The following is a 27271-nucleotide window of genomic DNA, read 5'->3' as shown; positions in this document are numbered from 1 at the left end:
CAGCTGGGCATCAGACATGAGCGAGAAAAGGTGCAAAACTTCCGCTACTGGATCCCGGATCCAGAGGCTGCCTCATGGGGTGCTCCATCCCAAGAGCTACACTCGGCAGGTCCAGCAGGTGACCCGGCAGAGGTCCGCAGCCTGTGCGCTCTGCGCCCCGGACCCCCAGCAGGCGGCGAGCCCAGGCCCACCAGAAAATGCGAGGCGAGACTCAGGACCAGAGCACCTCTGGGGAAGCAGCACCGGAGTGTGCCAGGGGTCTGAGCTGAAATCAGCCGGGTGCAAGCAAGGACGGGGAAGGCGGATGAGTGCAGGAAGACACAGGGACACTGGGCAGCGAAACGATGGTGCGTTTCAGGTCCCAAGGAGGCCAGGGTGTCGCTCCCCGTCTTCGTGGAGGAACGACACAGGACCCTGCGCTGTTCTTTTCGTCTGCTCGGCCCTCCCCGGGTTTGCTGCTGGTTCTTCCCGGGTTGGCTACTATCCCTTCCACCTCCGTGGAAGGGCAGTTCCCCCTGGCCGCATTCCCCACTTCCGCAGGGGAGCGGCACACCGCCGGCCGGCTTTCTCGGGGGCTGCACGGGTTCCCTTAGATGTTCCCCATAGATGTTCCTGGTGCATGCCGTCTCTCTCCTCCTTTATAGTCCTCCTCCGCCAATCCCAACTCGGCTGAGTACGCTGCTCTCCAATCAGGAGCAAGTCCTACAGTTAATTAGTTGAACTGGAGGCAGCTGTGCGGAAGCTGCCCACTTCTCTCCCAGCGCCATATTGTGGGAGAGCAGATGCATAGAATAAGTCCTAATTCGAGTAACTTAGTCTAGTCCGGATTGCTCCCCACACCAGGGGATTGGTGCCTAGAAGTGGGGGCTGCAGGGGCAGAGCTCACAGGTCACCGAAGCGTGGGAGAGCCCAGGGGGAGATGTGATCAGATTTGCATTTGGGTGGGTCACTGTTTAGGGACCGCCATTGAGAGAAGGCTCTTTAGAGTGCACTAGCAAAGCCAGGACAGTGGGTCGGGAAAGGTGATAAGCACCTGAACTCTCAGCCCCGAGGACTCAGAAGTCTAATGTTTGCAGGCCCTGCAGGGCAGCTTCAGGAGTTGCTGGAATGACCCCATGAGCCCACAGGAGCCACGGCCCCTAAGGAGGCCCAGGGTGGCAGGTGGCCCACAGCAGGGGGCTGTCTCTCTTCCAGCAGAAACCAATGCACTGGGAGCACCCTGCAACCCTCCCGCCCACAGCCTGTCTACCCCAGCCCCTCGCCTGCTGGGGAGGACTTGGGCACAGTTCATGGGAGCCTGGCCTCATGGGGAGCGTTGAGTCCCCGGACTGGAGTGAGCCGTCTTCCAGAGACTCAGTTACATTCAGGCGCATGGGGCCTTCCTGGCTGTCACCAACGGATGCTCCCTCCCAGTGACAAGGAGGCCCCCAGGAAGAAGGCAGCCCCCGAGGGCAGGCGCTGGGGACCAGCAAGTCACACTGGTAGACTCAGACCCCCAGGTCCCCAAAAAGAACAGCCTACACTGCTGTTGGCGCAAGGGGTGGACTGCTGTGAACCCCTGCTGTGCTCGGCCACAGAGCTAAGAAAAGTTGCACAGTGGATAGGGAGGGGAGCTAAAGCTGACCCCTCCTCTAAATGCGCCCCCACCTTGGAGCCAGCCTCTGTCCCGTGTTGGACCAGCAGCCGAGGCGAGGCCAACCTCCCTGAGGTTCTGTGAGCCACCTGGTCTCCACACTTCCCAGCACTGCCCGAGTCCCTGCAGACAGCTGATGCCAAGCAAGGGTGGCGCCCGGGGGCTGCTAACAGAATTGACTCCCTCAGCGTCCTGCCTCTGATGGACCCCAGGCCGTGGCGATGCAAGGCTGACTCGCATGTGGCAGCTCCTGGGTGCCAGGTGCAGGCTGAGCGCTCAATGTCCACTCTCGGGGGAACCACGGCAGTCCTTGCGGCACAGCAGCCCTCACCATACCCCCAGGCTAGAGCGCTCACGGTATCCCCGGCGAGGAGCCAGAGTCCACACCCTGGCTGTGTGGGTCCCGCCCTGATGCCCATCCCCCCTCCGCTTGCTTCCCAGGGCAGGAACTAAAGTGCTGGGAAGAGGCCTCTGCACATTTGAAATTCAACTTCCTTCCTCACTAGCTGGGAGCCTCAGCACGAGCTGCCACTCTCTTTCTATGTTCCCCATAGCAGAATAGCATTAGGGAAAGCAGCGGGAGAGGATCCAAGTCCTAAGGCCCCTGCGCCCACGTGGGAGACCCAGAGGAAGCTCCTGGCTCCTGGCTACCAGGTCAGCCCAGCTCCAGCCATTGCGGCCATCTGGGGAGTGAACCAGCAGATAAAAGACCTCTCTCTCTCTCCTTCTGTCTGTAACTCTACTCTCAAATAAATAAATAAATAAAATCTTTTAAAATAAAATGAAGCACTTTTTTTTTCTTTTGACAGGCAGAGTTAGACCGTGAGAGAGAGAGACAGAGAGAAAGGTCTTCCTTCTTCCGTTGGTTCACCCCCAAGTGGCTGCTACGGCTGGCACGTTGCCACCGGCGCACTGCGCCGATCCAAAGCCAGGAGCCAGGTGCTTCCTCCTGGTCTCCCATGCGGGTGCAGGGCCCAGGGAACTGGGCCATCCTCCACTGCACTCCCGGGCCACAGCAGAGAGCTGGACTGGAAGAGGAGCAACCGGGACAGAATCCAGCACCCCGACCGGGACTAGAACCCGGGGTGCCGGTGCCACAGGCGGAGGATTAGCCTAGTGAGCCACGGCGTCAGCCTAAAATGAAGCACTTTCATAAGAGGAGCACCCCCAACACAGAGTGCTGTACTGGACACAGCTGTTCCCTTGGGCACAGAGGGCATCGCAGGGTCTTGTAGAGAGTGGGCCCTCGGCCTTGACCCTGAGTGTTCGAGGGAAGCAGCTGCATGGCCCTCAGCCCGCACCTGGGCCCCCGGCACCTACCCTTGAGATGCTGGATGATGCTGGGGTTCTGGGCTCTGGAGATGGCCCGCAGCACACAGAAGGTGGGCTCCTTCCAGAAACAGCAGCTGTGCTCCCGCAGACACGTAGTGGCGATCAGCAGAGACTGGAGCTCACTGCCCGAGAGAAGTCCCTCGAGGCCCCGAGAGTCACTGCAGACGTTGAGCAACATCTGGAGAGAAGAAGAAGGAAACACAGCCCGGGAAACTGGTTAGAAGCCTCTTCCCGAGACGGACGCGTCCCCTCCAGCTCGGGAGCACGATGTACGAGTCCCAGCCCAAGGGGCGTGAACACCATCTGCCCCAGCCAGCCTGGCCGGTAGAGCTAGGCCGGGGACGGTGGCATGCTGGGGACACTCTGCATGTGTGATCCCGATACTGGCAACAGCTACCCTTTCCAAATCCCGGGAACAAAGAAGTGATTGGCCTTGGTGTCGTTTTGTATGGAACTACAGAAAAAAAATTGCCACCAGCAGTGAAGGTACAGAGTTCACAGGACCCTGTGCTACATAGAAAGAGATTCTGGAACTCCAGATTGGCGTTCAACCTCAACTTCTCCCTGCAGGATCCTGGGAGCTTTCCTAGACCCTCCCAAGTGCACTCCCCGGCCCCGCCAGCCCAGCCTCCCTGCGGCCAGTAGAGGGGTTTGGAATGAAATCCCAATGCCCTAGCCTTGTCTCCTACATGGACAAGCCTCCCTTGGGGTCTTGGGGGGGTCCACCTGCTTCCGGTGGGGTGAATGGCATGAGCCCGCTCCTTGCTCCAGTCCCTTCCAGCAGTGGGCTGGAGCTGGCAGCCACACAGCAGAGCTGCAGATCCCATCTCCCAGCCTCCCTTGCAGGTCGGTGTGGCCATGAGACCACAGCCTGGGCTTAGATGACCACTGCTCTGCTCCTGGTCCCCACTCCGTGCCGTGTCCTCTGATCCCTGCTCACCCAGCTCTCAGTTAAATGCATACCCTCAGGACACACAGCATTTACTCCGTTATCATACCCTGGCACAACTTGTCAATTCCCTGCCTCACTTTAAGGACTGGGGGCAGGTGTTGTGGCACAGTGGGTTAAGCCACTGCTTGCAATGCCCGCATCCCATCTCAGAGTCTGGTCTGAGTGCCAGCTGCTCTGCTTCTGATTCAGCTCCAAGCGAATGCATCTGAGAAGGTGGCAGATGATGGCCCAAGCATAGAGCAAGAGACCCAGATGGAGTTCCTGGCCCCTGGCTGTGGCCCAGTCCAGCCATGGCTGTTGCCCACATCTGGAGGAGTGAACCAGTGGATGGGAAATCTCTCTCTCTCTCCCCCTCTCTCTGTCATTCTGCCTTCCAAATAAATTAATCTTTTTCTTAAATAATTACGCATCTATTTACGGCCTGTTTTCCCTTGTGGGGCTCCCCTCACCTCTGTGTGATACTACAAGAACAGCCGTTGCGTACGTCTGGCATGGAGCTATACACAGAAGCAGCTCTGGGTATTCTCGTGGCACCGAGCAAGGAAGACCCTTAGCAGCAGACACGACCTGTGCCCCGAGGCTCCCAGGGAGGCGCTGCATTCGTTCCCTGCAGGGCTCCTAAAAGCCATGTGGCAATGACCTGGCAGTGCCCTGGCCACCACTTAGAATCTGGTTTTTCAGATGGGAAAATGCAGCTGGGTCTCCACAAAGGCAGCTCAGGAGAAAGCCCACCCTAGCTGGAATCTTCCGGAGCTCGTGGGGTTCCCTCTGGTAGTGGTGATTCAGCTTCAGAATTACCCTGAAGTGGACACTGATGGATACAGGAAGAATGATGGCCAGTGGCGCGTGGGATTTCACCTGCCAGGTGTGAGGCACTGCCCGGGGCCCTGCACTCCCCTAGTGGACTCTGGCTCATCAGCCCGAGACGCCTTGTGAGAGGACAGCAGGGAGTGACATCACAGAGCAGTCACGAGCGAACGAGCCCCGTGACCCTGAACTCTGGGACCCCTCACTGAACCCCCGCTTGCACAGAAGCAGGCTGGCAACACCACACACACCCCAGGCTGGCAGAGAGGGCTGGCGGCCATGACCCACGCGAGGGGCAGCATGGTACCTTGCTCGACGATGGGCCACACTGGTGACAGCAGCCTCATTCGATTATAATGGAGCTGGTGATGGAGAGGAGGCGCCTGGTGTCCAGGAGGGTGGCAGGGGAGGCTGAGCAGGGGGGAGGAGCAAGGGAGGAGGCAGAGATACAGGAGGCGGGGAGCAAGGGAGGAGATGCAGTGTGGGGGCAGGAGGTGAGCTGGGGGGACAGGGCTAATGGACAGGAGCACCTCCAAGGAGAAGCACCCAGTCTGCTCCCAGAGCGAGGTCTTGGTTGGCCTGGGGGGGCTCCTGCTGTCACTCACCTGCACGAACATTCTCTGAACTTGAACGTCACTGTGGGAAAGCGCATCCTTCTCCAGAGGAAAGACAAAGAAGAGGTAAAGACACTGAAGGAGCAGGGCCGGAAGCCCGGACTCAGCCACTCTGCCCAGGGTCTCCTGCAGGGAAGCACAAACACGTGAGCACACACGCGTGAGCACACACACGCGAGCACACACATGGGAGCACACACACATGAGCACACACACGCGAGCACACACGAGCACACACACCCGTGAGCACACATGCGTGAGCACACACCTGTGAGCACACATGCGTGAGCACACACATGCACACACACGCACACACATGTGAGCACACACGTGCACACACACCCGTGAGCACACACCCGTGAGCACATGCACACACATGTGCGCACACACCTGCGAGCACACACCCATGAGCACACACGTGTGCACACACAAGAACACACGTGAGCACACACGCGTGCACGCACACGTGAGCACACGTGAGCGCACACACATGAGCACACACCCGTGAGCACACACACGCAAGCACACACCCGTGAGCACACACACGCGAGCACACACGTGCACACACACACACGCGAGCACACACGTGCACACACACACATGAGCACACACGTGACTCCAGGGCAGCAGACAGCAGAGGCCAGGGCCGGGCCCCTGCGGCCATCTGTGCCTTCTCTCTGGCTCCGTGTGCTCAAGCGTGAGGTGTACACAATCACAGGATCCACACGCCGGGGGCCGTGAGGATGCGGTTCACGTGGAGGTCTACCGTGGGTCTGGTGTTAGCTCTTTCTGAGACACAGCAGGAAGGGGGGGAGGGGGACGGAGGGAGGGGGAGGGGGACGGAGGGAGGGGCCTAACAAATCACAGCAGCCGACTGGAGGCCTGCAGCCCCCTGGGGGAGGTGGGGAGCCTGGCAGTGAGGCCCGGGTGGCAGCAGAAGAGCCCTCAGCACGGCCCACTGCACCCGCACATTCAGACCAATGACCTCGCCGAGACCAAGGCTGCCCAATGGGTGACCGGTGACAGCCCAGGGTACCAGACAGAGAGGGCAGGAGCACAGGAAGTGGCCGGGATGGAGGCCAGCCTGGTGGGGCTTCCTGGGGACGTTCTTCGAGCAGCTCCACCTGAGCGACTGTGGCAGTGACTTCTCTCTGTGTGCGTGTGTATGTGTGTGTGTGTGTGTGTGCGCACGTCCGTGCAAGCACGTGTGTGAAGCACACAGGAACACGTGTCTGCCCAACCTGCAGGGTGTTGTCCACACAACCTCCCATGCAGCTGGCTCCCCTAGCAAGCACACAGGTGAGTGAGAGAAAAAGGAAGGAAGAAGAATCCAGAATATCGGGCAGGCTGCTGGCCCTGACCTTTCCCCTAGGGTTTTCCACTTCCGGGTAATCTCCCCACTTTATCTGACACCTGCTCAGCCATGACCCCCTCGGCACGGCTCTCCCCGGCCCCTGCTCTGTTGGAAAGCAAGCCCTGCGGTTCATCCGTCACCACACACCCCCGGGGGTCCTCCCCAGGGACAGGCAGGTCACACGCACCCCCAGGGGGTCTTCCCCAGGAATAGGCAGGTCACACGCACCCCCAGGGGGTGTCCTCCCCAGGGACAGGCAGTTCACCACGCACCCCCAGGGGGTCTTCCCCAGGAACAGGCAGGTCACACGCACCCCCAGGGGGTCCTCCCTGGGGACAGGCGGGCTCTCGCTCTGTGAGGGAAGCTGCTGTGTCTGATCATGGGACAGCAATCTTCCCTCCCGCTGACTTCCACAATCAGGCTCCGGGCCTGCCCAGACAGCAGCCGCAACCTGCGCTGCAGTCACAGCTCCAGGCTTGGGCCCAGCGCCCACCCCGTGTCTCTGTGCTGGGGACAGCGCTGCCGGTGCTGGCTCCCTGTCCCTGCTGTTGAGCGCCATTGCCGGCACACAGCGGCTGCCCCCACCACTCCCATCTGCTGTCCACCTGAGAGGCTGGGACAGCAGCCATCAGCAAACCATTCAGGGAAGCAGCGCCGGGCCCCGAGCCTTGCGGTGGGGCAGCGTGACCACAGGACAGGTACATACAGGTGGGCCTCATTCAGGCTGTGTTTAACAGGGAGCAATAGCGAGCCGTGGCCCGGATCAGGGATTCTGAAGTCAGACCAACCACTGCCTCACACATGCAAAAACCGACTTCCCCATCACCAACACGGCGGCACCCCCATAATCAGACTCAGGATCCGTGGAGGGGCCAGTGGTGTGGCACAGTAGCTGCCACCTGCAAAACCGACAGCCCATATATGTGCCCGTTCAAGTCCCGGCTGCTCCAATTCCCATCCAGCTCCCTGCTTACGCGCCTGGGGAAGCCAGGGACGATCGCCCAAGTGCTTGGGTCCCTGCCACCCAGCCCCGTGCCACTGCAGCCATTTGGGGAGTGAACCAGCAGATGGAAGATCCTTCTCTCTCTCTCTGTGTGTAACTCTGCCTTTCAAAATAAATAAATGAATCTTTTTAAAAAATTGCCTCTGTGCATGGGATGCACCCAGCCTTGGCCACGTGTAGGACACAGTCAGTACACAGCATCTTTTTTTTTTTTTTTTTGACAGGCAGAGTGGACAGTGAGAGAGAGAGACAGAGAAAGGTTTTCCTTTGCCGTTGGTTCACCCTCCAATGGCCGCCGCGGCCGGCGCGCTGCAGCCAGCGCACCACGCTGATCCGATGGCAGGAGCCAGGCACTTATCCTGGTCTCCCATGGGGCTGATCCGATGGCAGGAGCCAGGCACTTATCCTGGTCTCCCATGGGGTGCAGGGCCCAAGCACTTGGGCCATCCTCCACTGCACTCCCTGGCCACAGCAGAGAGCTGGCCTGGAAGAGGGGCAACCGGGACAGAATCCGGTGTGCTGGCAGTGCTAGGAGGAGGATTAGCCTATTGAGCTGCGGCAATGGCCCAGTACACAGCATCTTTAATCCGCACCGTGACCCCTGGTGGGAGAGGGGCACTGTCAGCCCCTGGGAAACACAACCCCAGAGGCAGGGAAACAGCCGGCTCCCCCACAGCTCTCTCCGAGAGGGCAGGGTTCCAGCCTCAATCTCCGCTCTGTAGCACAAGGGGACTTGGGGAGGAGAAGCAATCTGTCAGTGTCAGGGGACACACTGTGGCCCGCCTGGACCTCCCTCCGCCCACAGGGTGCAAGCGCCTGGCCAGGGCTCCAGCCCCGAGACGCACCGAGTCCGTCCCCGTGAGCACGCACACCGACTTTAGCAGCAGGTGCCCATCCTGCCCCGCGTCTTCCTTCCACTGCAGCAGCTGCCCAGCCGCCACCCGTGCTTGTTCTGGAAAGAAAAAAAGAAGTGTCACCCCCTGGCCGGGGCAGGTACCTGGCCACCCAGCACCCCTGCATCCCCATGAGAAGCGCCTGCGCGTTGTTAGGGGCCCTTGGCCTCCGGCCTGCACACAGACACACACCACCAGGCCCACCTGAGTCGGTGCTAGGCACTTGACCGTCCGCCGGATTAACCCCTTTGGATGGCAGCCTGGGTGGTGCCACCCTCCCTGCTTCGTAGCTCGCCGTGGCCCCCTACTGCCCGAGGAGGAAGAGCTTAGTTGCTGGCCACTCCGCAGCCCAGCGTCCTCACCCCACTTCCTGTACACCCAGCTGCTCCCACTGCAGGCTCCGTGCCAGCTGTGCCATGCTCCAGCCACTCCTGCCCCTGGGATTCCCTCCTGCCCCACAGCCCAGGCCACAGGGAAATTCTACACAGCCTCCGGGTCCTGCTCCCGTGAGAACACAGGAGACCCACGAGAGATCCACGGGCGACCTCTGTGCCGTTCTAGGGCCAGGTGCTCCGCTGAGTAGCAGGCACACCTCAGAGTGCAGCCCTTCTGCCCAGGAGTCCTGGGCCTGACCCTGTGTCTGTGTCTCCGTGCCTGTGTAGGGTCTGTGTGTGGCTTACTGTGTGCAGCATGTCTGTTGTCTACGTGTCTCTGTGTGGGTAGTGTGAATATAGTGTCTGTGTGTGCATGTGTGTGTATGTGTGTAATGTCTGTATGAAGTGCAGTGGGATAGTGTGTGCTTATGTTTGTCCTTGTGTGTTGATATATCTGTGTGTGTCCCTGTATGTTCAGTGTGAGGACCGTGTCTGTGTGTGTCTGTGTGTGCAGTGTCTGTGTGTGCTTGTGTGTATGCATGTGCCTCTATGTGCATATCCCTGTATGTTCGGTGTGAGGACACTGTGTATGTATGTGTGTGTACGTGTCTGTGTGTTCAGTGTGAGGATAGTGTGTGTCTGTGTGTCTCCCTGTGTATTCAGTGTGAGGACACTGTGTGTTTATGTGTGTGTGTCTCCCTGTGTGTTCAGTGTGAGGACAGTGTGTGTGTCTCCCTGTTTGTTCAGTGTGAAGACAGTTGTGTGTGTGTGTCTACCAGTATGTTCAGTGTGAGGAGAGTGTGTGTGTGTCTCCCTGTGTGTTTAGTGTGAGGACAGTGTGTGTGTGTGTGTGTGTGTGTGTGTCTCCCTGTGTGTTTAGTGTGAGGACAGTGTGTGTGTGTGTGTGTCTCCCTGTGTGATCAGTGTGAGGACAGTGTGTGTGTGTGTGTGTCTCCCTGTGTGATCAGTGTGAGGACAGTGTGTGTGTCTGTGTGTCTCCCTGTGTGTTCAGTGTGTGTGTCCCTATGTGTTCAGTGTGTGTCTCTGTGTCTGTGTGTCTCCCTGTGTGTTCAGTGTGTGTGTCTGTGTCTCTGTCTCTGTGTGTCTCCCTGTGTGTTCAATGTGTGTCTCCCTGTGTGTCTTTGTGTGTCTCCCTGTGTGATCAGTGTGAGGACAGTGTGTGTGTCTCCCTGTGTGTGTGTGTGTGTGTCTCCCTGTGTGATCAGTGTGAGGACAGTGTGTGTGTGTGTGTGTGTCTCCCTGTGTGTTCAGTGTGAGGACAGTGTGTGTGTGTGTGTGTGTCTCCCTATGTGATCAGTGTGAGGACAGTGTGTGTGTGTGTGTCTCCCTGTGTGATCAGTGTGAGGACAGTGTGTGTGTGTGTGTGTGTGTGTCTCCCTGTGTGATCAGTGTGAGGACAGTGTGTGTGTATGTGTGTGTCTCCCTGTGTGTTCAGTGTAAGGACAGTGTGTGTGTGTGTGTGTGTGTGTGTCTCCCTATGTGATCAGTGTGAGGACAGTGTGTGTGTCTGTGTGTCTCCCTGTGTGTTCAGTGTGTGTGTGTGTGTGTGTGTGTCTCCCTGTGTGATCAGTGTGAGGACACTGTGTGTGTGTGTGTCTCCCTGTGTGATCAGTGTGAGGACAGTGTGTGTGTGTGTCTCCCTGTGTGATCAGTGTGAGGACAGTGTGTGTGTGTGTGTGTGTGTCTCCCTATGTGATCAGTGTGAGGACAGTGTGTGTGTGTGTCTCCCTGTGTGATCAGTGTGAGGACAGTGTGTGTGTGTGTCTCCCTGTGTGATCAGTGTGAGGACAGTGTGTGTGTGTGTGTGTCTCCCTGTGTGATCAGTGTGAGGACAGTGTGTGTGTGTGTGTGTCTCCCTGTGTGATCAGTGTGAGGACAGTGTGTGTGTGTGTGTGTCTCCCTGTGTGATCAGTGTGAGGACAGTGTGTGTGTGTCTGTACGTGGGTCTGCGTGTGCATCCGTATCTGTGACCTGGAAGCAGCCAAGCTCCCCAGGGTCCCCCACCCGCCTCTCCCTCAGCCCGCAGGCTCTCAGAGGGGACAGGCACGGCCCCAACGCCCGGAGAAGGCGGAGAGGGGCTGACCTGCAGCCCTGACTCCCTTACCTGCCGGCTTCCCAGCCAGGGCCCTCTGTATCTCCTGGACAAGCTGCTCCGAGACGTCCTCTGCGAGCTGTTGGAGGCTGGGGAAGCACACGACCCCCACGGAGTGTTCCCAGGCCTGGAGAGCAACCACAGGACAGGCAGCACGTGAGGGATGCGTGCGGGGCCCGAGGACGGGCGGTGCATCCTCCTCGCAAACCCAGGCTCAGGTGCACCCAGAGACCACAGCCCCCTCCCAGCCCAGCCGAGGGCCTCACGGCCACCCCTGCGCAGTCAGGAGCTTCCACGGACCTGCAGAGCCACACCTCCGACCGGAAGGTCAAACGCAGAGCCGAGCCCGCCCCTTCCCCAGGCCGGCTGCACTCCGCTCCATGGACAGCTGCTTTGTCCGCATGGCCCTTCACTCCCTTACACAGCCGCCTCCCGTGTCTCCTTGCGCCCTCTCATATGGTCCTCAGAGCTCGTCTAGGCTTCAATGACACTGGGTTGTAATGGTTAAAGCTCTGGCGGCATTCCATATGGATGCCGGTTGGAGTCCCGGCTGCTCTACTTTGGCTCCAGCTCCCTGATAATGCGCCTGGGAAAACCAGCAGAGGGTGCTTGGACCCCTGCACCCATGGGGAGACCCCGAAGAAGCTCCTGGCTTCAGCCTGGCCATTGCGACTGGGGAGTGAACCAGCGGATGGAAGGCAAAGAGAGTGAGCTCTTCCATCCGCTGGTTCACTCCCAAATGGCTGCAACAGTGGGAGCTGGGCTTCTTCCGGGTCTCCCACGTGGGCACAGGGGCCCAAGGACCCAGGCCATAGTAGAAAGCTGGATTGAAAGTGGAGCAGCTGCAACATGAATCGGCACCCATATAGGATGCTGGCGCCATGGGTGGAGCCTTAACCTACACCACAGCACCAGTCCCTGTCTTTATTCTTAGTTTATTCCCCTAGTATGGGGGTCTCACTATTTTTTTTTTTTTCTTTTTTTGACAGGCAGAGTGGACAGTGAGAGAAAGACAGAGAGAAAGGTCTTCCTTTGCTGTTGGTTCACCCTCCAATGGCCGCCGCGGCTGGCGCGCTGATCCGATGGCAGGAGCCAGGTGCTTCTCCTGGTCTCCCATGGGGTGCAGGGCCCAAGCACTTGGGCCATCCTCCACTGCACTCCCCGGCCACAGCAGAGAGCTGGCCTGGAAGAGGGGCAACCGGGACAGAATCTGGCGCCCCGACCAGGACTAGAACCCGGTGTGCCGGCGCTGCAAGGCGGAGGATTAGCCTAGTGAGCCACGGCGCCGGCTGGGAAGTCATTTCTTAAGGTGTTTTCTTGCTAGGGCACTATGTGCAAACACCAAAACCTTTCAAAGTCTTCTCTTTACTGAAAGACACAGATTGGGAGAAGTATTTGCAAATGCAGCTAACAAACAATGGGGTAGGATCCACACCTGGATGGGTTGCTAGGGAAAAGACTGAGTGAGTTGATTTGAAAGCAAATGCAAGGGAGACCAGAGGAGATCTATGCAAGAAAAACAGCAAGTGACACTGATTATGAAAATTCCAGGCCCTGAGCTGTGGCATAGCAGGTAAAGCCGCCACCGGCAGTGCCGGCATCCCATATGGGCACTGGTTCGAGTCCTGGCTGCTCCACTTCCGATCCAGCTCTCTGCTATGGCCTGGGATAGCAGTTGAAGGTGGCCCAAGTCCTTGGGCCCCTGCACCCACGTGGGAGACCCAGAAGAAGCTCCTGGCTCCTGGCTTTGGATTGGCTCAGCTCCAGCAGTTGCAGCCATCTAGGGAGTGAACCAGCAGCTGGAAGACCCCCACCCCCCACCCCGTGCCTCTCCTTCTCTGTGTAACTCTTTCAAGTAAATAAAATTCAAGTAAATAAAATTAAACTTTTAAAAAAGCGGTGCATTTGAACTTTGCCAAAACAATAAAAGTGCTCGCTTACTGGTGAACCCTGCTGGGCGTGGTAGACCTGGAACCAATAGTTGGTGAGCGAACGGGACAGTTACGAAGCCTGCGCCGCACAGGGGCTCACGCGCCTGCGCAGAGGGCTTTCCCACGCAGCCTCACAGCAAGCCCCTCCGGCGCCTCTATGCTGATGCCCGCTCTCCAGACGCGACGGCTGAGCTGGTTAGTCCGCGCACGTGGCAGAGTCGAGAGTTGGATTATTTCGATTACGCGAGTGCATACCCCAGTAGCGTTTGCATGTTTGTCAGGCAGGAAGATGGAATTGAGCCCATGGGTGTGAAAGGGGCCTAAGGGAAACCAGGCACCTGAGGGAAAGGCGGGGAGCAGGCTTCACCTTGGAAGCAGCCTGGGATTTTACACTGCAAAGTCCTGCCCGCACCCCGATAACTTTATGGGTGCTCCCAGCCTTATCCCAAAGGAAAGCCCCCCGAGAGAATCCTCTGCTCCGTGCTAAAAGAGCTACCCGGACTCAAGACGTTTGTTGGTCGGGAAATAAGAAATTAGGAGGAGTTTCACTTATTTCACAGCTAGCAAACTCTTTGTACAGAGAAATGGGGGGGGGGGGGTAGAATGAGAAACAGCAGGAGAAACTGGACCCTGTTCCCTTAAAACCCCCATAAATGCAAATGGGCTCCCACTTCTTTGCTGAGACGCCTAGCTGGCCTGCCAGGCTATATTCTCTCCATCAGGCTTTGCAAACCTTGCTCACCGCAGTCCGGGTGACTGGAAACGTTCTCTCGCTCAGATCTGCCTGGAGGGTGCCCGTGCACTGTGAGGGCTGCACCTGCCTTCCTACACCTGGCTGCCTTGCTTACCATCCCTGTCTGTCTCGTGGCTGAGATCCTCCTCTAACGGGAAGGCAAGAGCATCTGTTCCAGACATCTCCCTGAACACGAAGCTGATGGCTACCGCCTGGGGACCAGCTGTCCCCCCACCCCCAGCTGGCCAGAAAAGGCCAGTTCTGTGGGCTTGGAATTTCTGCGGGTGGATGATTTCTCTCCCCAGGCCTGAGAACTCTGCTACAACGTCTTCCTAACAAACACCAGCGCCTCTTCCCTGCCCTGGCAAACCCCACGAAGACCAATTTGCTGACAGTTGACTCAGAAGCATCTATATTGTCCCTGGAGCGGTGGGACTCCAGGAGGCCCTCTACAATAAAGCAAATGGGGCCACTGTGAGTTGAGCAGTAATTGTACTCGAGCCACACCTCCCAAGGCTCTGCTCCTTCCTGGGACCAAGGCAGGCAATACCAGAGGATGCAATACCTCTTTCAGGCCACCAGGGGACCATCGGATGCACAGAGCCAATCATTTACTGAATGGCACCGTGGAGACCCCGAAGAGTTAAGGCAGCTTCCAAAAGGCCTTCATTTTTTTTCCCCAAACTGGGATTTGCATGCTGGGAGCATATTGCTCAATATTTTTTAAAACAAAATGTTATTTACTAACATTATCCAGGCTGCACCATCCTGCCTTGGAGCTGTCCCCTCCCATGGAAGAAAGAGCAAGAATATGATGCCGTGGTCTCGAAGGAAAATAAGGAATGGCAAATGCTCTTGAGGAGATGGGAGACAAACTCAGCTTCTGGAAGGCACAGAGAACCTGCTCGCTTTTCCAGTTTTCCAGTGTGATTGAAGTGTTACTGCGGGGGAGGGGGGAGGTCGAGACTTTCTGTGAGGGTTCCCTGCAGCTGTGACACAGTAATTAAACAGAGAAGCCGTGCACCAAGACTTTGTTAAGACAACAAAAATGCTCCCCAAAATTGGGGATACACCATGCTGCAGGATCCACTGCAAGGGGAAGAGTTAGGAGGGGACAAGGAGAGCAGTTTGCCCTCACCGGCCACCGTCTACACTCTGGACAACACACTTGAAAACAGTTTTTCAAACATCTGTAGGGAACACCTATTATGAAAAAACTCTGCATGGCTTTCAGATGCTTTTGCCCCAAAATAAACTTATCTTCTCGTTCTATGTTTCCGACAAGTTTTGGAAGCACGTTCATAACTGTTGGATGTTCTTGTTTTAGATCCGATGGCACATTTAGCTTGAATTGTCATCTGGATCCACACATGGCTTTCTGGGGATGAATGACCACCCTCTGTGGCATGATGCTAGTAGTATCAGCTGTGTCCTGAGCCTCACAATATATGTGCACACATGCATGTACACATGCACACACACACACACACACACAGAGTCCACCTCTAAGGACCACTGAGATCTATTCCAACACTTCCATCCCAAGGAATGGATGGACTCCTCCCCTTGTCGCCTACCATTCTGTCATCAGCTGCTACATGGCAAACCACCCAAAACAGAATAGCTTAACAGCCATCATTTTATTTTGCTCATGGAGCTGTAATTTCTGCAGAATCAGCAGAGACAGGTCTCCTCTGCTCCACTCAGCTAAGGAAGCTACTGGGGACTAAGAGAACCACTTCTGTTCTGGTCTGGACCGGATTTGGCTCCCCAGTCTCATTCAGGTGTTTAAGCCCCAAAGTCTCATGTTCGTGGTTAATGGGTTAGTGTTGATGATGGGTGGAATAAGGGTGCAGACTTCATCGTACTGTGACGTCTGGGAGTAGGCCTGACGGAAGTCTTTAGGTCCGTGGGGGCGTGCCCTTGGAAGGCGGGTCTCTCTACGGGGTTGGTTCTGTAAGCAGAGCCTGCTCCATGTGTCGCTCTGCTTCCCATCTGTACACATTTTGCCATCAGATGCCAGACTGTTGGGGATGCCCAACCTGGGCTGTGACCCTCCGAAACCGTCCACTGAAGCAAACCTCCCTTCTAAGCAGCTCGTCTCACTTATTTTAGTTCAAATTGCAAAATCCACCAAATGCAAACCTCTAGGACGGCACAGTCGGTGCTGGCCGTGAGCAGGCAGCAAGTGCAGCTTCAAGGTCACTCAGGGCTATTTGGACTTCCTGACAACATGGCAACCTGCTTCTCAGAGCTGCGTGTTCCAGGCAACGGGAGGGTGCCTGCAGCATCCTAGATCAGCTGTCCAAACAGCATGCGTGCAGGGGGTGACATTCTCTCTGTGCCCCATCCTGCAGCCTCCAGCATGAGCAAGGAAGCCCAGTGGTTAGCGACAAAGGCCTGGGGCAAGATACCCCGGCTAAGTTCTCCTCCCTCGCTAGCACCCGGCTGAGCGGGACTAAGTTACATAATGTCTCTATAAACTTCTCTTTCCTCATTTAAAAGCTGTGTCGAAAATAGCAGCTACTTCACAGAGTTGTTATGAGGACTGTAAACAGTCAACAACAAGCCCAATGAGCGGGTTCCAGCTCAGTGAATATTACCTCGCTCTCATCAGTGAAGCTCACCAGCCCATCAGGGCACCTGGGTTAAAGTCTCGGCTCTGTCCCTGTTGGAGCCTGGGGCACCATTTCACCATTTCACCCCTCAGCCTCGTTTCTAATGCACACATTCCTTGACTCAGAATGGAGTACCCACAAACCCCATCCAAAGCTGAAAATATCCTAAGTCAAAAATGCACGGAGAGGGGCCGACGCTGTGGCATAGCAGGCTAAGCCTCTGCCTGCGGCACCAGCATCCCATATGGACGCCGATTCAAGTGCCCACTGCTTCACTTCTGATCCAGCTCCCTGCTAACGCACCTGGGAAGGCAACGGAGGATGGCCCAAGTGCTGGGGCCCCTGCACCCATGTGGGAGACCCTGGAAAAGCTCCTGGCTCCTGGCTTCAGATTGGTCCAGCTCCAGTCATTGCAGCCATTTGGGGAGTGAACCAGCAGATGGAAGACCTCTCTCTGTGTCTCTGTTTGTCTCTCCCTTTCTCTCTGTAACTCTTTCAAATAAAATAAATTTTAAAAAAGACATCAACCAGGATGCTGCGTGGGTTAGCAACCTGCAGTCACTCTCCCACTCAACAGTGATTTACCATGCAGCAAACCAAGCTCATTTTTGTACTTTCCCAGCAGTTAATGCAGATTTGTATGTCAGCCCTGGCAGGGATAACAGGAAAGTTCATTTCCTCTGTGTGTTTGGAAGAAAAAACCTCAAAGATGCTACAGGCAAGCGCTCTGGGAAGTAGATGAGAGGCAGCGGCTATGAGGGAGGTGGCTACGTAAGACAGCACTGAGCCGGGGCCACACCTGCCACCAACCTTCACTCGACCCTTGACCACGCGTCGTCCACCCCTTCCATCCTAGGTCTCACTGATAGACAGGCCCGGCCAGACAGACAAGGCTGCACAAACCAGGGACACAGCCCTGCCCAAGCAGGGACAGCATTCAAAGTCACTTGTGTGCTTTGCCTGGGGACCAAGAATATTCCAGATCATCTTAATTTTCCTTGGGACCCAAAGTAAAAGGAGTCGAGGATAAAGCAAGCGAAGTGGTTCAGGACTCTCTCCTGTGTGTTCAAGGCTCTCAGAGCCCAGGTGGAGTGAGGTTTCCATGGCAACTGATGTGTGCATAAGGCTTTGCCCCAACAGTCAAGGTAAACAGGAAACAGTGTAACTTTTTAGGCAAACAGGAAATGGTGTAACTTTTTAGGCGCTGCTGTTTCCCAGAAGGTCCTTCCCAGAAAGCTTTGAAGAACATTACTAGTACCAAATTCAAAAGAGAGTGACAACAAACTTGACTTTCACACAGGGCCTGAATTCCAATGAACAGTCCATCTTCATCTACTGCATCTTGCCACATCTACTTTCAACTTTCTACCTTCAGCTTTTATCTGCACTACACCTGCGAAAAATTGTCCACCTTCCCCGCACTCCTTTCTACCACTAACTTAATGAAGAAGGTCCAGGGCTCTGGCTGGGTTTTATTGGTCATAACTTAATAGACACAACAGGTTTTTAAGCACATGGGACTTAATAAAAGACTATAGATATTAAGAAAATGATAAGAAGCCTGCAATATTCTGCCTCTCCAGGATTCATCAGAGGTGGGCTCCAGGGACCCTAAGAGAAGCAGACTGTCAGCAGTTTGGAGAAGCCGGGTGACGGATCTCAGGAGTTCAGGCGCAAGTGCAGCTGGCGTGCTGGAAGCGATGGATACATAACGAGAATCACGTCTGCTTTTCACAGGTGGGGCTTTACACAGCCTCTGATCTCACCGTCAAAGTTTCCCAGCAAATGTCACTGCTTCCCCTTAGAGAGCAAGAATTTGGGCTCAGCCATGCTTAGTTATACCGTAGGATGCACAGCAGGAGCCGAGACTTGAGCCCTGCTCTGACGGACATAAACGCTCCTAGGAAACAGGGCCGTTATGCTTCCAATTACTGGAACTGAGTTTGGGAAACACGGACCAATATCAAGAGACAGTTAAAATGGGAAGTGCTCCATGCGAGGCTGCAAGCTTGAAGCCTGGGGAGTGAAATCACGTGAGTGAGTGACATGAGCGCGGTGAAAGACGACAGGGAGTGGTGCACTGCGTGAGCTGGGAGATCAAGGCCGTCTTCTGGGTAAAAGGGCTGCCCCTAACTCTTTCTACCCAACTGGCAGTATTTACCCAGCTGCCAAGATTTCTAAGAGAAACTGGAAATCTGATTTGCATTTGAAAGCTTTCCATTTTGCAAAAATGAGCGTTCATTGAATTCGAACCCTTGCAAGCCCAAAGAAACACATTCAGTTCAATGCCTTGTGCCCGAGATGCCACCCCCTGCCCCAGGAGGGCAGAACCTCTCTCTGCCTTCCTCACCAACCTAGCATGGCTTATAGGAACTTAGTGAGTGTGTACCCAACAAATGAACGAATTCCTAACTCAACAATAAAGACAGGAGAAGAACCAGGTCCCCACTCTTGGGAATAGAATCTCCCAACCTAGGACTGGCTTGAACGATACAGTCAGTCTGTCAGTCCTTCCCAAGCCCCTCCCCATCACAGGAGGTGAGCGGTGCTTGCCACCCTTATCAAGTGGCTCAGTGTTCTTGCTAGGGACTGGGTGGGCATCCCGGGTGGGTGTCCCTCCCCTCCCCCAAGCAAGCTCCTCTGTAGAAATCCCAATCCCGGAAGTGATGGGACTAGGCGGTCAGGGCTTTGGGAGATGAGTTTGCCTCTTCCTGCATGAATGGGATTTGCGTCCTTAGAACAGAAGCCCGAGAGAGATCCCTTCCCCCTTCTGCCACTGGAGATCACGGCAAGAAGATGCTACAGAGGAGCCAGGTTTTGAGTCCTCCCCAGAAACCAAATCTGCCTCAGAGTCCCCAGGCTCCAAACTGCAAGGAGTGAGTATTCATGGTTTGTAAGCCAGCCCGTTGGTGGTGTTTTGCTACAGATACCTGAATAGGCTCAGACAACCAAGCAGAGGCCATGGTAAAACCTCTAACCTCAGCATCCAGTCGTCCCCAAAGTGTCCCCGGAAGCACAGTGTCCTTTTCTTACAGACTCAATGTAATAACAGTGGAGCGATGACTCAAGTCAACAATCAGGAACGTTTATTTCAAAGCACAAGGCACCCCAAAAAGCTCGTGAGAAACGCAAGTAAAAGTTAAGTTCATGGGGGCCGGTGTTGTGGTGCAGCTAAAGCCGGCATCCTATGTCAGAGCACTGGTTCCAGTCCCAGCTGCTCCACTTCTGATCCAGCTCCCTGCTAACGCTCCTGGGAAAGCGATGAAAAATGGCCCAAGTGCATGAACCCCTGCCATCCACGTGAGAGACCCCGATGGAGTTCCTGGCTCCTGGCTTCAGCCTGGCCCAGCCCTTGGGTGTTGCAGCCATTTAGGGAGTGAACCAGCAGATGGAAGATCTCACTCGCTCTGTCTCATATACTCTCTCTCTTTCTGTCTACCTTTCAAACTAATTAAATAAATCCTTTTTAAAAAAGATTTATTTATTTGAAAGGCCAAGTTACAGAGAAAGAGACAGAAAGAGACTGAGCTCTTCTATCCGCTGGCCAGAGCTGTGACCATCCAAAGCCAGGAGCCAGGAGCTTCTTCTGGGTTTCCCACACTGGTGCAAGGGCCCAAGCACTTGGGCCATCTTCCATGGCTTTTCCTGGGTGGATTAACAGGGAGCTGGATTGGAAGCAGAGCAGCCGGGACTCAAATCAGTGCCCATATGGGATGCCAGCGCCACAGGTGGCAGGTTTACCTGATATGCCACAGTGCTAGCCCCAAATAAATCCTTTTTTTTATAAAGTTTAGTTTGGTGAAGAAAAGTAAAATTCAGGCATTCAGCGTGTCTTCCAAAAGTTCATGGAAATGCATATTATGGAGAAAACTCTGCATGGAATTCAACATTTTGCACTAATATGAATTTATCGTTTAATTCCATTTTCCACGAATTTTTGGAAGTATTTGTGTAACCAGAAGAGTCTGAACATTCTCACCACAAAGAAAGATGTTTGAGGTAATATATATGCTAAATACTCACGATGATTTTATCATACGCATTATATACATTACACACTATATGCAGGTATGCATGATACACACATATATACACACATATATACACACACATATATATTACATACGTAATTCCAAGATGCTGCTTGGAATGCTTGCATTCCTTACTGCAGTACCTGGGTTCGAGTCCTGGCTCCACCCCTGATTCCAGCTCCTCACTAATGCCCTTGGAGGCCGCATGATGGTTCAAGCACTTGGCTTCCTGCCGCCACCTCCCCCGCCCCCAACCTTGAGAGACCCAGAGTTCCTCGGTCCTGGCTTCAGACTCGTTCAACCCTGATTGTTGAGGACATTTGGGAAATGAACCAGTGGATGGGAAATCTCTCTCTCTCTCTCTCTCTCTCTCCCCCCCCTCTGCTTTTCAAAAAAATTAAACACATTTTTAGAAGACACATCACACCATACCCCCGTAAGTATGCACAATTACTACTCGTCAGTTAATAACAGAACGTTGATAACCAGGAATTCTGACCTTCAGAAACAGGGGGAGGAGACACAGCAGGCTCTCCCGGCGTTCTTCCGGGCTCCTGTCAGCCAACTGCCGGTATTCCAGGAACTTCTTTTCCAGCAGGTCCCAGAGGCCAGCGGGGTCAGGGGACGACTGCCCTGCACGCGGGAGCCCCAGCTGCACGGCCAGGGGCTGCCCTTCATCCTGGGGCTTTGGGTCGTCAGTTCTGTCTTCAGCCTCGGGAGGAGCCTCTGCCTCCATGCCTCGGCCAAGCAGATCTGAATTCAGAACAAACAAAACAAAAATGAAAACGCCTGCCACGTCGCTTCCCGGTGACTGTGCTGTGCCACCAGGGGCCGCATTCACTTGGTCTAGTTCCTGCTGCAGACGGCTCCTTACGAACCTGAAACTGATTAGATTAAGGAAGGCTTTTTTTTTTTTCAAGAGTTTCAGATTTAGGTGTGATTGATACGGGTGGACCATCCAGGCTGGACCAGGCCCGATGCTGGGCTCTTTATGCAAACTCTTCTATGGCAACCACAGAGGGGACTGTGTTCATTCTCCCTATAAGCAAGGAAATTGATGGGGCTGGCACCGCGGTGTGGTAGGCTGCGCCGCCACCTGCAGCGCCAGCATCCCATAGGGGCGCCGGTTCAAGACCCGGCTGCTCCACTTCCGATCCAGCTCTCTGCTATGGCCTGGGAAAGCAGTAGGAGATGGTCCAAGTGCTTGGGCCCCTGCACCTGCGTGGGAGACCCAGAAGAAGTTCCTGGCTCCCGGCTTCAACCTGGCCCAGCTCCAGGCATTAAGGCCATTTGGAGAGTGAACCAGCGAATGAGGGACCTTTCCCTCTGTCTCTCCCTCTCTCTGTGACTCTGCCTCTCAGATAGATAAAAATCTTACAAAAAAAAGAAAGAAAAACACAGGGGAGTACTACAAAGCCATAAAAGTGGAAACCACTACTGCCACACACAGAATATCAAAACACTCTGCAGGGAAAAATCGAGCCCCTGAAGACTGCAATGCACTGAATCCACGTACGTGAAACCCAAAAATCTGCACGGACAGGAAGTAGAGCAGCTGGAGACTGGGGGCGGGATGGGGGAGTTGCCCGAGCAGAGTCGCACTGGAATTGTGGCGGTTGTGAAACTTGTGATGAAAATCGTGGTCTGGCCTGCGTCCCTGTGATGGAGACAGGAATGCACGTGTTAAAGCTCCAGAAACGTCAGCTTAAGATGGGCGCGTTTGGGGCCGGCGCTGTGGCGCAGCGGGTTAACGCCCTGGCCTGAAGTGCCGGCATCCCATATGGGCGCCGGTTCTAGTCCCAGCTGCTCCACTTCCGATCCAGCTCTCTGCTGTGGCCTGGGAAAGCAGTGGAAGATGGCCCAAGTCCTTGGGCCCCTGCACCCATGTGGGAGACCTGGAAGAAGCTCCTGGCTCCTGGGTTCGGATCGGCACAGCTCTGGCCATTGCGGCCAATTGGGGAGTGAACCATCGGATGGAAGACCTCTCTCTCTCTCTCTCTGCCTCTCCTCTGTGTAACTTTGATTTTCAAATAAGTAAATCTTTAAATAAATAAAAATAAATAAAATAAGATGGGCACGTTAAGGCACTTCAATTCCATCTCAAAGTTGACGAGGAGCAAGAAGGACGTCGATGATTCACGTGCACATAGAAAGGCAGGCTGTGAGACGATGTCACATTTCCTGCCACAAAAGCCACGTCAGTCCATGTGGCACATTGGAAAGGAAGGAAGTCCCAGGAAGGAGGCAAAATGGGTGCATATCCAGAAAAACGACCGGTGACAGTCTTTTTTTGTTAAAGACTTATTTTTTTATTTATTTGAAAGACAGAGTTACAGTGAGAGGTAGAGACACAGAGAGAGAGAGAGACCTTCTATCCGCTGGTTCACTCCCCAGTTGGCCACAACAGCGGAGCTGCACCGATCCGAAGCCAGGAGCCAGGAGCTTCTTCCAGGTCTCCCACATGGGTGCAGGGACCCAAGGACTCAGGCCATCTTCCACTGCTTTCCCAGGCCAGAGCAGAGAGCTGGATCGGAAGAGGAGCAGCCGGGACTAGAACCGGTGCCCATATGGGATGCCAGCACTGCAGGTGGTGGCTTTAACCTACTGCACCACAGCACCAGCCCCGAACTGGTGATGTTCTAGTTTTTGTCTGTGACTATCCAGTCTGATAGGAACATTCTCCTGATATTGTTAAGGTAAACTTTTTGTTTATGCCTTTGCATTTGCTGGGTGGTTGGCTAGGGGCTAATGGCAGTGGTGGGAGGTGGGGTGGTCTTTGTTCTATTTTTAGGGCTGACCCTCTGAGACAGGTGCTGGAGCTGTCTACACCCTTTTAGTCTCCGCCCTAATCTGAATTGGATCTTCCCTGGCTTGGCACCCTATCCATTTATTCCTGGGACCTCCACTCCTCACCCTGTTCCCTTCCTCCCCAGCGAGCCCATGCACCTGCCCGGCAGGCTGTATTCCAGTAGCCGGGAGTCTTCTATGACAAGACACACAGGCCCTGTTTCTGTGCACCTGCATTCCATCAGCGTCTCTTCTGGGGCTTCTCTTCAGACCCCACAGGGGGCTCTGAGTTTCCCTCTTGTTTCCTCCCACTGCTGCCTCCTGTTCCCAAGTGGAAGACAACACACCAGTTTCGCTCGTCCACACCCACAGGGTCAGGTGGCTAGATTACCCACGCAGGGCTGGGCATTCCTGCGCAAGTCCCCTCATGACGATGCATGTGACTGATAGTGTGTGCAAGGGGCAGCAGAACTGATCAAGGATGTTTGCTGGCTCAGTTCAGCCAAGTGCCACCAGCTAACACACTTCCATAGAGCGGGCCACTCACCCTACTCCCTCCAACAGACATGGGAGACTCCCCTGCTACCTCCCCGCCACACCCCACCCGACATTCTGTATGTGCCAGGTGGGGTGACATCAAGTAAGCTGCCCTTGTGATCTGGATGCGGATGTGTGTCTAAGTTACTGGTGAGTGTGGGCATCTACCCATCCACCTGCGAGCCCACTCCCTCCTCTGCATGCAAACTCACTCTCCTGAGCCTCAGCTTTGCAAGAGTATGTTCCAGAAGCTGGTCCCTTGTTGGTTTGAAAAATTGCAAATAGTGGGGCCGGCGTTGTGGTGCAATGGGTTAAGCCTGCAACAGTGGCAACCCATACAGGCACCAGTTCAGGTCCTGCTGCTCCACTTCTGATCCAGCTCCCTGCTAATGGCCTGGGAAAAGCAATGGAAGATGGCCCAAGAGGTTGGACCCTTGCCACCCATGTGGGAGACCTGGATGACGCTCCTGGCTCCTGGCTTCCACCTAACCCAGTGCTGGCTGTTGTGACCATCTAGGGAGCAAACCAACAGATGGAAGATCTCCTTTTCTCTCTGTCTCTTCCTCTCTCTCTGTAATTCTGATTTTCAACATAAATAAATCTTTTAAAAAAATTAGGGAAGCTGGGTGTGGTTCATTAGTGTTGACAAATACATCAGACTCATCTGAGATGTTGCTAATAGGGGAAGTTGAGTAAGGTTCTAAATATACCAACAGAAGACGCTAATAACAGGGGAAGGTAAGTGTGGGGTATAGAGGTACCCCTTGTTCCACTTCACAATTTTTGCTTTGTAAACCTAGTCTGAAATAGAAAGTTTTAAAAAAATAAAAAATAAAACATTTTTGGCATTTCCCCCCTACACACACACACACACACACTCCAGCAAGTCAAACAAATGCACTCAGGGCCAGTGCTGTGGCGTAGCAGGTAAAACTGCCACCTGCAGTGCCAGCATCCCATATGGGCACCGGTTTGAGCCCCGGCTGCTCCATTTTACCACTGCTATGGCCTGGAAAACGATAGAGGATGGCCCAAGTCCTTGGGCCCCTGCACCCATGTGGGAGATCTGGAAGAAGCTCCTGGCTCCCGGCTTCAGATCAGCACAACTCCAGTCATTGTGGCCAATTGGGGAGTGAATCAGAGGACAGAAGACCTCTCTCTCTACCTCTCCTCTCTGTGTGTAACTCTTTCAAACAAATAAATCAATCTAAAAAAAACAAAACAAAACAAAAAAACAAAAACAAAAACAAAAAAACACTGTCCCACTAAGATATGTTACTCTTTGGAAAAAAAAACAAAAACAAAAACAAAAACTGTGGGGAGCAATTCGGACTAGACTAAGTTACTGGAATTAAGACTTATTCTGTGCATCTGCTCTCCCACAATATGGCGCTGGGAGAGAAGAAAACAGCTTCTACGCAGCTGCCTCCAGTTCAACCAATAAACTGTAGGACTTGCTCCTGATTGGAGGAGAGCAGCGTACTCGGCGTGTGGGCAGCCGAGTTGGGATTGGCAGAGGAGGACTATAAAGGAGGAGAGAGACGGCATGCACCAGGAACATCTAAGGGGAACATCTAAGGGAACACCTGTGCAGCCCCCGAGAAAGCCGGCCGGCGGTGTGCCGCTCCCCTGCGGAAGTGGGGAATGTGGCCAGGGGGAACTGCCCTTCCACGGAGGTGGAAGGGATAGTAGCCAACCCGGGAAGAACCAGCAGCAAACCCGGGGAGGGCCGAGCAGACGAAAGAACAGCGCAGGGTCCTGTGTCGTTCCTCCACGAAGAGGGGGAGCGACAAAAACAAACGCACTCTGCAGGCCTTGGCTCTGTGGTTGGTTGGTTTACTTGTTTGTTTGTTTTGACAGGCAGAGTGGACAGTAAGAGAGAGAGACAAAGAGAAAGGTCTTCCTTTTCCATTGGTTCACCCCCTAATGGCTGCTGCGGGTGGCGCACTGCGCTGATCCGAAGCCAGGAGTCAGGTGCTTCTCCTGGTCTCCCATGCGGGTACAGGGCCCAAGGACCTGGGCCATCCTCCACTGCACTCCCGGGTTACAGCAGAGAGCTGGACAGGAAGAGGAGCGACCGGGACAGAATCCGGCACCCCAACCAGGACTAGAACCCGGTGTGCCGGCACCGCAAGGCGGAGGATTAGCCTATTGAGCCGCGGCGCTGGCCGGCTCTGTGCTTTTGACTCTAACCCAGGCAGCGCGCTGGCTCCGAGCGCTGAGTCGCGAGCCCCACAGCTCACACCTGAGTGTCACGGGCTTAGAACCAATGAGGAACCAATGCCCAGGCACTTACCAGTGTCTTCCTGGTGTGGGCATTTTTATTTAATCCTCCTCCCACCAGGTAGTTTCAAAGCTATCAGCTTTGGACCCCAGATGGCACTGAGACCCGAGCAGAGACGTGACTCGCCCAGGGTCCTCTGGCCAGCCAGTAGTGGGAGCAGAAGGCTCTGGGGCTGTGGCATAGAAAGTTAAGCCTCCACCTGCAGTGCCAGCATCCCATATGGGCACTGGTTCAAGACCTGGCTGCTCCACCTCTGATGCAGCTCTCTGCTAATGCGACCAGGAAAGCAGTGGAGGATGGCCCAAATGCTTAGGCCCCTGCACCTGCATGGGAGACCTGGGAGAAGCTCCTGGCTCCTGGCTTTGGATCCATCCAGCTCCAACTGCTACAGGCATTTGAAGAGTGAACTAGCAGATGGAAGATATCTCTTTCCCTCCCTCTCTCTCTCCCCTCTCCATTTCTCTCTGTATCTCTTCCTTTCAAATAAATAAGTAAAAAGAAAGAGAGAGAGAGAGAGAGAGAAAGAAAGAGAGAGAGAAAGAACAGACTCCATAGACCTGTGAACAGCCCAGCCCAGGCTTTGCTGCCTGGCACAAAGCTCAAACCAGGGCTTGCTTAGCACCAGGGGCAGAGAGTGGCTTGGAACACTACAGACAGGAAGTGCAGAGGCTCTCCGGAGGCCTCGGCCTGCCTTGGAGCTTCCCTGTTGGGGTCAGGCTCAGGGGGGTGACATTCCAGCCCAGTGTCATCATGGCTCCTTCATGTCACCTCTTCCCCGTGCCCCATGCTAGCGCCCCTGCTTCCCCCAGCAGACACCAGCCCCCTTAGGCAGCCAGAGTGGGAGTCAGAGGCAGGGGGCCAGGCCCAGCTTGGCCACTGTGGTGTCTAAATGGAGCTGTTTCCCCTCTCTGGGTTTCTCCTCCCACGAGAGCCTGGTGACGTCAGTCCCACCCCATTCTTTATGCATGGAGGACAGCAGAGGAGCAGGGCAGTGAGTCGCCAAAGGTGGCAGAGGCCCCGCGGGGACTGTGAGTGTGTGGGTTGCGTGGCGAGGGGCACAGCACCATGTACAGGAACCAGGTGACCCATCTGCAGTGGCCCGAGAGGGACAGAGTGTCCAGGACCTCAGCAGCACCAGGGCTGGGGGCTGGGAGCCCAGAAGCAGTCCAGCTCTCCAAGTGCCAGCTCCCTGACCCAACCTGCAGAGATTGGAATCATCAAAAGCGGCGTCCTATGCACCTGCCAGGACATCGGAGCCCTGGGCCCAGCAGGTGC

The 27271-nt window shown here is 55.1% G+C and overlaps 1 protein-coding gene across 5 annotated transcripts in view; it reads right to left on the bottom strand.

Annotated features, from left to right (window-relative positions):
* WDFY4 (WDFY family member 4) overlaps positions 1–27271 on the bottom strand; it is a 275027-nt gene that overhangs the window by 230763 nt on the left and 16993 nt on the right. For all 5 annotated transcript variants that reach the window (XR_007916089.2, XM_017338630.3, XM_051837552.2 and 2 more), the window contains exons 2-6: positions 20888–21141; positions 11088–11202; positions 8541–8647; positions 5330–5464; positions 2954–3143 (exon numbers count right to left, since the gene is read on the bottom strand). Coding sequence is in view for 4 of the 5 variants with exons in the window: in XM_051837552.2 (XP_051693512.2) it covers positions 2954–3143; positions 5330–5464; positions 8541–8647; positions 11088–11202; positions 20888–21141 (801 nt within the window). In the remaining variant the exon portion in view is untranslated. The remainder of the gene's footprint in view (positions 1–2953; positions 3144–5329; positions 5465–8540; positions 8648–11087; positions 11203–20887; positions 21142–27271) is intronic.

This window comes from Oryctolagus cuniculus, chromosome 15, assembly GCF_964237555.1.
Source record: "Oryctolagus cuniculus chromosome 15, mOryCun1.1, whole genome shotgun sequence".
In the NCBI taxonomy this organism is placed as follows: Eukaryota; Metazoa; Chordata; class Mammalia; order Lagomorpha; family Leporidae; genus Oryctolagus; species Oryctolagus cuniculus.
The sequence above is the reverse complement of the archived record's forward strand: the minus strand, read 5'-3'. Positions and strand labels throughout refer to the sequence as shown.